The sequence below is a fragment of the Carcharhinus amblyrhynchos genome, chromosome 7 (genome assembly GCF_965287045.1).
Source record: "Carcharhinus amblyrhynchos chromosome 7, sCarAmb.v2.hapA, whole genome shotgun sequence".
Taxonomy (NCBI): domain Eukaryota; kingdom Metazoa; phylum Chordata; class Chondrichthyes; order Carcharhiniformes; family Carcharhinidae; genus Carcharhinus; species Carcharhinus amblyrhynchos.
Window position 1 is genome coordinate 8263741 of NC_137330.1, and position 13822 is coordinate 8277562.

Genomic DNA, 13822 nt, shown 5'->3' on the forward strand with positions numbered 1-13822 from the left:
AATGCACCTAACCGGTACACCTTTCGGACTGTGGGAGGAAACTGGAATATCTGGAAGAAACCCACACAGACATGGGGAAAATATGCAGACTCTGCACAGACAGTGACCCAAGTTGCGAATCGCACTTGGGTCTCTGGCACTGTGAGGCAGCAGTGCCAGCCACTGTGCTGTGTTAAAGATGTTATGTAAATACAAGTTACTGTGACTGACATTGGCAGGTATCCCATTGTGTGAGGTACAGGAAATCTAATCGGGCACTAAGCCACCTACCCTTGTACGTACCCCAACATTAATTCAGGATGGATCGCTTTTGTATCAGTGTTGGTTAAGCCCCTGGAAGACCAGATATAATCGTGTCCCATCCCTTTCAATTTCTCTCCCAACAAATCCCTATCCTTCCAATCTTCTCAGGTAAAGTTAATTCAACTGTTTATGTTGGAAGATTGTGAATGAACCTAGTTGACGGATGCAATTTGTTCCCTTTTACATGTTATTGATTGGCTGTGACTCCTTCTGCAGGTAGGAGCTGTTGTTGAAGTGAAGAACCCTGATGGGACGTGCCAAATGGCTGTCATCAATAAGCTAACAGATGCAAGCTGGTACACTGTAGGTAAGAAAAAAATAATTCTAACCCGCATCCCTGCTGTGAAAATGCAAAAAGAGATATTTTATGCAAATATTACAGGTCTAATGTCACAGTAAGAAGTCTCACATCACCAGGTTAAAGTTCAACGGTTTATTTGATATCACGAGCTTTCAGAGCATTCCTCCTTCATCAGGTGAGCGGAGAGGTGGGTTCACAGACAGGGCATATATTGACAGAGACTCAATAAGATAACTCGCATTCCAACGATTATCTTGCAATTGAGTCTGTGTCTATATATGCCCTGTTTGTGAACCCAACTCTCCACTCACCTGATGAAGGAGCAGTGCTCTGAAAGCTCATGATTCCAAATAACCATGTTGGACTTTAACCTGGTGTTGTGAGACTTCTTACTGTGCCCACCCCAGTCCAACACTGGCTTCTCAAATCATTGGCAGGGGAGCTACTAGAGACTCTCTTGTCGAGAACAGCTATTTCCCACTCTGACAAACGTGGGTTAAAAAGGGCTGGTGCAGATTTATTAAAGGAAAATTGTATCTAATTAATGTAATTTGAATAATGAAAGTAGTGCAGTCAATGTGAGCTTTCAGAAGGTATTTGATAAGGCATTAGATAGCAGATTTATTTTGGGAAGAGCAACATATGAGAATAAATGGACACTGGTAACTTGGGTATGTAATTGGCTGAGAATTGGGAATCAGTCGTATTGAACAATATTTTTCTGACTGGAGAGAGGTATGCACTGGGTGCTTTCCAGAGTAAGAATTCTCACAACACCAGGTTCAAGTCCAACAGGTTTATTTGGTGGCAAAAACCACTAGCTTTCAGAGTGCCCCTCCTCCATCAGGTAAGTGGGAGTTCTGTACACAAACAGGGCATATAAAGACACAAACTCAATTTACAAAATAATGGTTTGAATGCGAGTCTTTACATGTAATCAAGTCTTAAAGGTACAGACAATGTGATGGAGAGAAAGTTAAGCACACGTTAGTGATATGTATTGTCTCCAGACAGGACAATTAGTGAGATTTTGCAAGCACAAGCAAGTCACAGGGGTTACAGACAGTGTGACATGAACCCAAGATCCCGGTTTAGGCCGTCCTCATGTTTGCAGAACTTGGCCAAGTTCTGCACACATGAGGACAGTCTCAACCAGGATCTTGGGTTCATGTCACACTGTCTGTAACCCCTGTGACTTACTTGTGCTTGCAAAATCTCAGTAACTGTCCTGTCTGGAGACAATACATATCACTTTAACGTGTGGTTAACTTTCTCTCCAGTCACATTGTCTGTACCTTTAAGACTTGATTACATGTAAAGACTTGCATTCAAACCATTATTTTGTAAGTTGAGTTTGTGTCTTTATATGCCCTGTTTGTGAACAGAACTCCCAGTTACCTGACGAAGGAGCAACACTCTGAAAGCTAGTGGCTTTTGCTCCCAAATAAACCTGTTGGACTTGAACCTGGTGTTGTGAGACTTCTTATTGTGTTTATCCCAGTCCAATGCCAGCATCTCCACATCATGCTTTCCAGGCATCAGTATTAAGACTATTGCTCTCCTTCGGTATAAGGAGTACCATTTCAAAGTTTGTGGATGATGCAAAACTTGGCAGCATGGTATATAGAAGAGGGTAGAAGCAGATTTCAGGAGAACGTAGATCCGTGAAATGGGTAGGCATGTGGCTGGTGCTGTTTAATGTGGATAAGTGTGAACTGGTGTACTTTGAGAGAAACATGGTACTTATTTGAGGTGGTTGTCAAAGACCAGGATTTTGGAGGTGATGCATGTTCATAGATCTTTGAATTGATGGAGCAAGGCAGTTAAAAAGGTGGATGGGAAACTTGGCTTTATAATTAGAAGCATTGAATGCAAAAACATCGGAGTATTTTCTACAATTCTGGGTACTAAACTTTGTGAAGGATGTCAAGGCTTTGGAAAGGATACAGGGGAGTTTCACTAGAGCGCTACTATGGAAAAAGTTATGTGAAGAGATTGATAAAGCTGGGGTTGTTCTCCTTGAAGAAGAGAGCATGAGAGAGAGACCTAATGGAGAATGTCAGAACAGTTGAATGCTTTTTCAGGAGGGAGCAGGAAAAAATTGTTTCCTCTAGCAAGTATGTGGGTAACCCGAGGTCATAGATTTAAAATTATTGGCAAAAGGGTGAAATGAAGTGAAATTATTTTACACAGGAGTTGTTAAGATTTGTTAAAAGTTCCGAAAGGCTGTTAAAAGCAGATTGCATTGGACATTTCAAAATGCAGTTGGACCTGTACATGAAGAGGATTAATTTGCAGGGTTATGAGAGAAAAAAGCCGGGAGGTGGAATAAATTAGACAGTTCTTTCAAGGTGCATGTGCACCTCGAAAGGCACAAAAGGCCTTTTTCTGATCTATAAAGTTCTGAATGTTTTTCTTCCCCTCTCAATGCTGTGCATAAATACTTTCCAATCTAAACCTTGGTTTACTATTTGTGCCATATGGTGTTACACAAATCACAAACCAGCTATATGTTGCTAAGTGCTTGGAATTTTTGTAACTTCATAGCCAGAGAAGGCATCCTATGCACCTATGACCAAGGTACACTGTTCCTTCTTGTTCTTCTCAACTTGTCTGCAACCTTTGACATGCTTGGCCAAACTATCTTCCTCCTGCCCACTGCCATGCAGCTGGATGGGACTGCTCTCACATTCTTATCTGTCTAATTGTAGCCAAAATAATCACCTGCAAAAGTTTACCTCTCATGTCCTCCACCAAGGATCTACTTTGGCCCCCTTCTTATTTCACATCTATATGCTGTCCCTTGGTGCCACCATCAGAGAGCGCAACACTAGTTTTCACATGCATGCCGGCAATACCATGTTCTTCTTCACCACCTCGAGACTTCTCCAGTGTTGCTAAATTATCAGGTTGCTAATCTGACGTGCAGTTTTGATGAATGGAAATTTTCTTCTATTTGAAGGCTAAAAGCATTGCTTTCAGTTTCCAAGTCAGGCTTTGTCCCCTAGCTACTGACTGCCTTTCACCTAGTAACTGCCTGAGTTTAAACCGCTGATCACTAATAATGTCTATTTCCATCTCTGCAACTTTGCCCCTGCCTCCATCCGGCTCTGCTGAGACCCTCCTTCGTGTCTTTGTTACTCCCTAGAACTTGACTATTTCTAGCTGGTCTCCCACATACTACCCTCGCAAACAGAAACAATGAAGAGAGATCCAGTTGATCTGTGGGACCCTGATTTCATAGAACATAGAATCGACAGCATGGAGATAGACAGACACTTTGGTCCATGCTAACCAAAATGCCTGCCTAAGCTGACCCCATTTGCCTGCATATGGCCCGTATCCCTCTAAATCTTTCCTATCCATGTATCAGTCCAAATGCCTTTTAAATGTTTTCAATATAGAAGGATGATAATGAAGTGCTCTCCCTCTTTGGGACACTTGTTACTGTAGAAACAGTAATAGCCCATACACGCTGGCTTAGGCTTGCATCCCTCCATTTTAAAGAGTTTTAAACTGCAATCTTCATACTTTGGTCATTGGGGTTAGTTGTGAATATAAAACCTGTTGTCTGCTAGCTGAGGTGTTTAAACAAGGGTCCTGTCTGCCCCCTTAAACAGAAATAAAATGGCACAATTTCAGAGGATCAGGGAATCCTCCCTACTGTCTGGGTTCAAGATTTATTCCCCAACAACATCACAAAGAGCAGATATCTCATCATTATCACATTGCTGTTTGTGGCAGCTTGTTTTGTGGAAATTTACAGCTGCATCTCCTACATTACAACAGTGATTACAGTGCAAAAGTATTTCATTGGATGTAAAATGCTATTTGGCACATCCTGGATGTTGTGAAAGATGCAATAAAAATGCAAATATTCTTACTATTAAACATGGAGACATAGGAGTCTTTTAGAATTACAATTCAACTTGCCTGCCATAGATTGTAATAATTCTGTGAAGACTGTGTAGAACTGGGTAGACAAAGAGCAAGCAATCGATGTGACTTATTAGGATTTCCAAAAGATATTTGATAAGGTGGTCTGTAAAAGATTACAAGCTAGGAGTTCATGGTGTTGGGGACGTAATACATTAGAACATAAGAAATAGGAGCAGGAGTAGGCCATCTAGCCCTTCGAGCCTGCCCCGCCATTCAATAAGATCATGGCTGATCTGTCGTGGCTCAGTTCCACATTCCCGTCCTCTCCCCATAACCCTTAATCCCCTCTCTTATCAAAAACCCATCAACCCACGTCTTAAAAATATTTAGCGAGGCAGCCTCCACCACTTCAATGGGCAGAGAATTCCAGAGATTCACCACCCTTTGAGTGAAGAAGTTCCTCCTCAACTCTGTTCTAAACCGCACCCCCCCCTTTATCTTGAGGCTGTGCCCCCTAGTCCTACTGTCTTTTTTGAGCGGGAAGAGTCTCTCCACCTCTATCCTATCCATCCCATTCATCATCTTATACGTCTCAATGAGATCTCCCCTCATTCTTCTAAACTCTAACGAGTACAAGCCCAGTTTATTCAGCCTCTCCTCATAGCTCAACCCCCTCAACTCCGGTATCAGCCTAGTAAACCTCCTCTGCACTCCCTCCAAGGCCAAAATATCTTTGCGCAGGTGCGGCGCCCAAAACTGCACACAGTACTGCGGCCTCACCAATGCCCTATACAGCTGCAGCAAGACCTCCCTACTTTTATATTCAATCCCCCTCGCTATGAAGGCCAGCATCCCATTCGCCTTCCTGACCACCTGCTGCACCTGCAAGCTGGGTTTTTGCGACTCATGCACAAGGACCCCGAGGTCCCTCTGCACCGTCGCCTGCTGCAGTTTTTCGCCACGTAAGTAATAGTCCTTCCTACCATTACTCCTACCAAAGTGGACCACCTCACACTTGCCAACATTAAATTCCATTTGCCAGTTCCTGGCCCATTCGCCCAGCCTATCTAGATCCTTCTGCAGACTCTCCACACCCTCCGCACAATTTGCCGTTCCCCCAATCTTGGTGTCATCAGCAAATTTCGACACCCTACACTCGGTTCCCTCCTCCAGATCATCTATATAAATGGTAAAAAGCTGAGGCCCCAGCACCGACCCCTGGGGCACTCCACTAGTCACCATCTGCCAATCCGAATAGCACCCGTTGAACCCCACTCTCTGCCTCCTATTTGACAACCAATCCTCTATCCACACTAACACCCTACCCCCAACTCCATGTCCCTCGACCTTCTGCAATAACCTCTTGTGAGGTACTTTGTCAAACGCCTTCTGAAAATCCAGAAAGACCACGTCCACCGGCTCTCCTCTATCCACCGCCCTAGACACATCCTCGTAGAACTCCAGTAAATTTGTCAGACACGACTTCCCTTTAATGAAACCGTGCTGCATCTGCTCTATCAAGCAATTCCCTTCAAGATGCCTCGCAATTTCCTCCTTAATGACGGATTCTAACATTTTACCTACCACAGACGTTAAACTAACCGGCCTATAATACCCCGCCTTTTGCCTGGCACCCTTCTTAAACAACGGCGTAACATTGGCCGTTTTCCAATCCTCCGGCACTTCCCCGGAATCCAGCGACTTCTGGAAAATAACCACCAAGGCATCCACTATCACCTCCGCCATTTCTTTCAGAACCCTCAGATGCATTCCATCCGGTCCTGGGGACTTGTCCACAATCAGCCCCTCCAGTCTGTCGAGCACCGCCTCTCTAGTAACAGTAATGTCATTAAGACCCTCCAGTCCTACCACCTTTCCATCACTAACACCTGGCAAATTATTCACGTCCTCCTCCATGAAGACAGAAACAAAAAAGTTATTCAATATCTTAGCCATATCCCCATCCCCTACCACTAGGTCCCCTTTCTCATCCTCTAAAGGACCAACGTTCACCCTAGCCAGCCTCTTCCTTTTTATATATTTATAAAAACTCTTGCTATCCTTTTTTATATTAAGCGCTAGCCCAGCTTCATAGTTTCTCCTACCCTTTTTTATCAACTTCTTTGTCAATCTTTGTTGACATTTAAACCTCTCCCAATCCTCTTCTCGCCCACTACTCTTAGCTACTCTAAATTCCTCCGCTTTTAATTTAACACTTTCCTTCACCTCCTTCGTTATCCACGGCTTATTACCTCTCCTCCTACTGTCCTTTTTGACCATCGGAATAAATTTCCGCTGAGCACCAAGAAAGATCTCCTTAAAGATCCTCCACTGCTACTCAGCAGACCCTCCCTCCAACGCGCTCCCCCAGTCCACATTCGCCAATTCTTCTCTCATCCTACCGTACTCCCCTCTATTCAAACAAAGTACGCGTGTCTGGGAACCCACTTTCTCCTCCTCCATCTGCACCAGAAACTCCACCATACAATGATCACTCTCCCCAAGAGGATCCTTCACCGCAAGGCCCCTAATTCTACCCGCCTCATTACATAGCACGAGATCCAAGATAGCTCTCTCCCTCGTCGGCTCCAACACGCACTGTTCCAGGAAACTATCCCGGCAGCATTCCAAGAACTCCTCCTCGAGCCCACCGTGTCCAACATGGGTGGACCAATCAATATGCAGATTGAAATCCCCCATAACTACGGCCGTCCCATTCCTGCATGCCGCACTTATTTGCACGTTAACAGCCCGCCCCACCTCCAGATCATTATTCGGGGGCCTATAGACAACACCCACCAGCGTCTTCCTCCCTTTGCTGTTCCTAATCTCCACCCACAACGATTCCACGTTCTGCTCCTTGGCTCCAATATCATCCCTTGCTACCACTGTGATGCTATCCTTAATCAGCAGAGCTGCGCACCCCCCTTTTCCCTCCTGCCTATCCTTCCTAAACACTTGATAGCCCTGTACATTCAGCTCCCAGTCCCTGTCACCTTGCAGCCACGTCTCTGTAATGGCCACCAGATCGTATCCATTTGTGTCGATCTGCGCCACCAGCTCATCCACTTTATTCCGAATGCTTCGTGCATTCAGATAAAGCGCTTTCATCCCAGCCTTCACCTGGACCCTATTTGCCGTAACGCCACCAACTATACTTGCGCCCCCTACTCCCTCTATTATTGGGACATCCTCGGCCTCTTCCCTTACCTGTACCCTATCCTTAACTTTAGACCTCGTAACGTCACCTACCCTCGCACCCTCCCCCCCCACTAATTAGTTTAAAGCCCTGTCTACAGTCCTCTTTACTCTATTCGCCAGCACTCTGGTCCCAGCACGGTTCAGACCAACCCCATCCCACCCGAACAGGTCCCACCTACCCCAGTACTGGTGCCAATGCCCCATAAATTCAAACCCATTCCTCCCACACCAATCCCTGAGCCACCCATTCACTTCCTTAATCCTGTCAACCTTACGCCCGTCTGCACTCGGTTCAGGCAGTAGCCCAGAGATGACCACCTTGTCGGTTCTACTTTTTAATTCCATTCCCAGCTTTTCATACTCCCTCCCCAGATCCTCAGTCCGCATTTTGCTTACGTCACCGGCACCGACATGTACCACAACGACCGGATTCTCACCCTCCCACTTCAGGTTCCTCTGCAGCCCAGCTGCGACATCCCGGACCCGAGCACCAGGCAGACAACACACCCTTCTGTGCACTTTGTCATTGTGACAAAGGACAGTGTCAATACCCTTCACCCCACTATCCCCAATCACTACTACGTTCCTTTTCTCCTTCTCTTTGCCTGTGGCCTGCTGCATCACTGTACCGTGTGCAGTTTGCTCACCAACCTCACCTGCCTCGTCCTCTTCCAGACTGGAAGCAAGAACCTCAAACCTGTTATGCAGATTAAGAGGCTGAGGCCTCCGCTCCCCACCCTCCTTCCTCCTCTCCCCACTCTCCTTCCTCCGCTCCTCACCCCCCTTCCTCCTCCCAGCAGCCCCCTCTTGTCCCTGACCCTTAGAGTTAGCCAGTCTAGGGGGGGTGGATGTCACTTGCACCCCATTGACAATGGCACCCTCTCTCTCCCTGATGAGCCTCAGTGTCTGTAGCTCAGAGGCCAGCTCATCTACCTTGAGCTGGAGCTCCTCCAGCAATATTAGCGAGGATAGTGTACTAGCTATGGATAAATGGGTCATTTCTGGTTTAGATGATACACGGGTCAGTACTGAGGCCGCAACTATTTACAATCTATATTGATGACTTGGATAAAGGGACCAAGTGTATTGCTGCCAAATTTGCTGCTGATATCAAGCTAGCTGTGAAAACAAGATGTGAGGGCAACACAGGAATCTTGCTACTTGATATAGATATTGTTAAAAAAGACATTTTGCCAAAGCTTTTTGTCTTGCACCCATCAGGACGGTTGAAAGAATAGTAATGTCGGGAGAAACAACAAATTTATACTGTAGGAGAAGACATGCTGATTAATTGGCAAGTGGGCTCTAATGAGTAGAGATGTTGCCATGGAGAATGCATCAATTGATGGTGACTGACAGTTAATGGCTAAGCATTGTCTGAAATTTAAACCATGCCGTTTGACTCTGGTCCAGACGTCGTCCTGTGGAATGATCAGTGAATGACTATAACTATTTTGTTTAGCTGAAACAGGCACAATGTGTATGTGAGTTCTTTCTGTCTGCAAAGAACAGGGCCCTGTGCATTAATATATGTAGCTTCCAATACATGTAGAAGTGCTACATTGCAGATCCGACTGATGATTGTCAGTTGGTTGTCAGAGTAATTTTTAGCACACTGGAGATTATTTAACAAATGTTTCCCAGCTGCAGAATCACATTTAGTGTTGGACACTGTGCTTTGGGTTGTGCAAGCATAAGCTGGTTGGGTACAATCTGTACTTTGCCAGTTACAAAGAACAAAAGCAGCATGCAGTTTGATACAATATGCCAGTCTTTGGGACAGCTTACATACCTGATAGATCTATACATACTCACATATGAGGGACCTATATTGAATGGGTTCCAATCCAGGAATTTCCATCTCCATTTCCATCAATGTGAGAGGTGGTGGAGCAAACATATGTACAGAGCTGGGCCAGTGCCCCATTGAACAGAGGTGTGCCTTTAAACCTGTGCAGTCTGGCATCTGCCTGCCTGCATTCCTAACAGAACTGCTTAGAAAGGTGGCTGCACAGATTCCATCTTCCAGTGTAATTGCTGGAAGACTAGAATGGGTGGGCACTTTTGGGCAGAAGACAGGACCGTGAAATGGCTCAACGCACAATTCCCACCTTGAAGCTGAAAATCCAGTCATTTTGTATTTTGAATTATCAGTTGATTAACACTCACCAAAATTGCATAGAACAAAGAAATTACCCTCATTTCACAGCCACAGGAGCAGAAACCAAACATTTGGCAGTCATAGTAAAAGTAATTGGATACCTTTTGAATCCTGTACTACTCAAATATTGATTTAAAATATTGCGTTATTTCACAGTAGAGGAGCTGTTTTGTACCTCAGAGGAAAAGACGTGATGTTTGAATCTGTCAGATCATTGTATTCAATTGAATACAGCTCATACAGCTGTCAAACAGGGCATGTGATTTGATGATTCCAGTAAAGCTCCATTTTCTGACTATTGATTTAATGTGAGTTTGGTTTAAAATGAGTCTAGTATTGCAGTTACTGCTTTGTAACTGGGCTGTTACAGTCTGGCCAAGCTGACTTTCCATTTCCAGGTAGTATAATTTTAATAGTTACACATGAGCAAGGAGTAGGTCATTCGGCCCATCAACTCTGATGCACCACTTATCAAGATCATGGCTGATCTCATAGCAATCTCACATTAGGTTCCCACCTACCCTGATAACCTATCACCCTCTTGCTTATCTACCTCTATCTATCTACCTCTGCCTTAAAAATATTCAAAGACTCTGCTTCCAGCACTGTTTCAGGAAGAGAGTTCTCAAGACTCACTTCTCTGTTTTAAATGGACAGCCCCTTATTTTGAAACAGTGACCAGAGTTCTCGATGCTCCCACAAGAGGAAACATCCTCTCCGCGTCCACTCCGTCAAGTTCCCTCACCATCTTATTTGTTTCAATCAAGTTGTCTCTTACTCTTTCAAACTCCAGTGGATACAAGTCAGGCCTGTCCAATCTTTGCTCATGAGACAACCCTCGCAATCTAGGTATTAGTCTAGTGAACCACCTTTGAACTGCTTCCTGTGTATTTGCATTCTTTCTTAAATAATGTGACAAAACTGTGTACTATACTCCAGCACATCAGCTGTAATTAACTCTTGTGCATTCAAATATGACACCAGGTCAGTCAGCAAGGATTAGTTTGAGTGTACACTGCAATATGTTGTGCTTTTCTGAAATATTCTTGATTGTTGGAAAGGTTTCATCTCAAATGCAATGTATGCCCTGTGACATAGTGATCAAACATGGGTTTGCTTAATTGTGGCTTAATATTGTGTCCTATTTTTGTGCAAGAGATTTTAATAGAAATCCACAGAAGGTTTGCAGCCACAGCATTAATAGGGTTTTGAAAGAAAGTGTAGTGTTTTGCAATGCCTTTCAGGTCCTCAGGATGTTCTACAGCCTGTGCAGTATTTTTGAAGTGATGTAATATAGGAATTGTGGCAGCCGATTTGTTCACAGCAAGCTCTCACACACAGCAATGTGATCATGATTAATTTTTTTTCAGTAATGTTAGCGGATAAATATTGACTGGTTAGAAGGCACACCTCTGTTCAATGGGATATTGGCCCAGTTCTGTACATATTGACCTGGTCACCACATGGAATACTGCTTTTGAAGAAGTCTTTAATGCCCACCTGAAAGGGACGATAAGACCTGGTCTTCAGGCTTTATTCCATTGATCCAGTATTCAGAGGGCACAGTTGGATTACTGGGATGCTTATAACACTGCAATGCAGGAAGGTGTGACATGATGATTTTTACCATACTGGCTTTGAGATTGTCGTTCCAGCATATTCATGCAAAGTTATTATCGTCCTTCAACATCATAAATGTGTCACCAATCAAAATAAAGTTTGACTAGGTTGGAATATTGTGAGCCAATTAATTTACTGTAATATTTCAAGAAACAAATGCTATAGAATAACTCTGTGGCCATATACAATAGTTTTGCTACGTGCAGACTTAGTATATTATCATTAATAGCCCAGGAAATGTCACATTAAAACCAAAGTGCTTTAATGTTATGCCAGATTCTTCTTATAGAACCATACGCTAGTTACAGCATGGAAGGAGATCCTTTGGCCTATCAAATACATGTCTATTCTCTGCAAGAGCAAATTGGCTAGTTTCATTCTGCAGTCCTGTCCCTTTAGCTCTGCAAGTATTTTCCCTTCAAATGCTTATTCAGTTCCCTTTTGGAAGCATGATCCATTATGAGTTGTAATTGCTTGCATTACTCGCCGTCCTCTCGTGCTGTCTCATAATAGCCCTCAAGATTCAAAAGATTAAAGAGCTAAATCTACTGTTATATCAGTGGTGGGGGTGGGGGTCAGCTTAGTGAAGTCCGGGTCACATTGTTGTTTTAGAAATTGTACTCTTTCAGAAATCATAGAAATATTTCAGAAATTCGCTATAAATCTGTCATGAGGTACAGATGTCTGACTCAAACCGGATGCATTTCCTGATAATCCCAGTAAAAACATGAGCTGAATAGAATCCACATTCTTCTGTACTCGTTGGAGTTTAGAAGGATGAGGGGGGATCTTATAGAGACGTATAAGATAATGAAGGGGATGGATAGGGTAGAGGTGGAGAGATTCTTCCCGCTCAGAAAGGACATCAGGACTAGAGGGCACAGCCTCAAGATGGGGGGTGGGGTGGGGGGTGGTGCAGTTTAGAACGGAGTTGAGGAGGAACTTCTTCACTCAAAGGGTGGTGAATCTCTGGAATTCTCTGCCCGTTGAAGTGGTGGAGGCTGCCTCGCTAAATATATTTAAGATGCGGGTAGATAGGTTTTTGGTAGGCAAGGGAATTAAGGGTTATGGCGAGAAAGTGGGAAAGTGGAACTGAGCCACTTCAGATCAGTCATGATCTTATTGAATGGCGGGGCAGGCTCGAAGGGCTAGATGGCCTACTCCTGCTCCTACTAATGTTCTTTGAACTGCCTTTGGGGAGAAAGATGATCTTAAGTTTATTAAGTTTATTTATTAGTGTCACAAATCAGCTTATATTAACACTGTAATGAAGTTACTGTGAAAATCCTCTAGTGACCACACTCCAGTGCCTGTTCGGATACACCGTGGGAGAATTTAGTATGGCCAGTGCACCTAACCAGCATGTCTTTCGGACTGTGGGAGGAAACCAGAGCATCAGGAGGAAACCCACGCAGAGGGAGAAGGTGCAAACTCCACACAGTGACCCAAGGCGAAAATCGAACCCGGCTCTGTGGCGCTGTGAGGCAGAAGTGCTAACCACTGTGCTGCGCATAACTGACTTTAAGTCAGTTCTTCGTCTAGTGGTACATTTCTAAAAAGAGGAGCTGACCATTCTTGGCATGTGACTCAAACATCTCCAGAGTGTTAGATCAAGTAAATTATTTTTCAAGTGTAGTTTTGGGATGTAGAAAAATGCAGCAGCACTTTATGTATCAGAATGCTGGACAAATATCCATGTGGTGAATGACAGGTTAATCTCATTTTCATGAATTGGTTGTGGGAGGAATGTTGATTGGCCTATACAGTGCTCTTCATATAGTGCCTTGGAATTTTGTGTGCCCATCTAAAATGGTAAATGTGGCGCGAACGCTACAGTCTGAAGAATAGTGCCTGAGTACTTTCAATGGAACGTCAACCTAAGCTGTTAAGAAAGGTGAGAGAGAAACCGGGAAATCATGGATCTGTGGGTTCTACGTTTATTGTGGGGAAGATATAATGAAAGACCGAGTGACTGAGCACTTGGAGAAATTTGAGTTGAAGAGAGAGAACAAACTTGAATTTAGAAATATTTAGTTTATGTCTGATGAACCTAATTGTAATGCTTAAGGAAGCAGTGGACAGGCAAATGAAAGGCAATAGAAACAGTTTGTACGGTTTCCAGATGACATTTGGTAAGGTTTCACGTAGAATCTGTTAGCTGAAAGTAAGGCTAATGGAATTAAAGACAAACTATTGACCTGCTTAAGAGATTAATTCAATAGTAGAAAGCAGAGAGCAGGGATCATAATTAGGTACTCGAAATGGAAGGAAATGATTTGTGGTGGGGTATGAGATGAAGTTCAGTCTGGAGAAAGCTGAGGCCATGCATTTGGGAAGGCTGACTAGGCAAGGGAATA

General features: G+C 44.0%; 1 protein-coding gene across 3 annotated transcripts in view; it reads left to right on the forward strand.

Moving 5' to 3' along the window:
• Positions 1 to 13822, forward strand: part of arid4b (AT-rich interaction domain 4B) — a 196279-nt gene that overhangs the window by 64662 nt on the left and 117795 nt on the right. For all 3 annotated transcript variants that reach the window (XM_080191891.1, XM_080191893.1, XM_080191892.1), the window contains exon 5: positions 520 to 610. In XM_080191891.1, coding sequence (XP_080048017.1) covers positions 520 to 610 — 91 coding nt within the window. The remainder of the gene's footprint in view (positions 1 to 519; positions 611 to 13822) is intronic.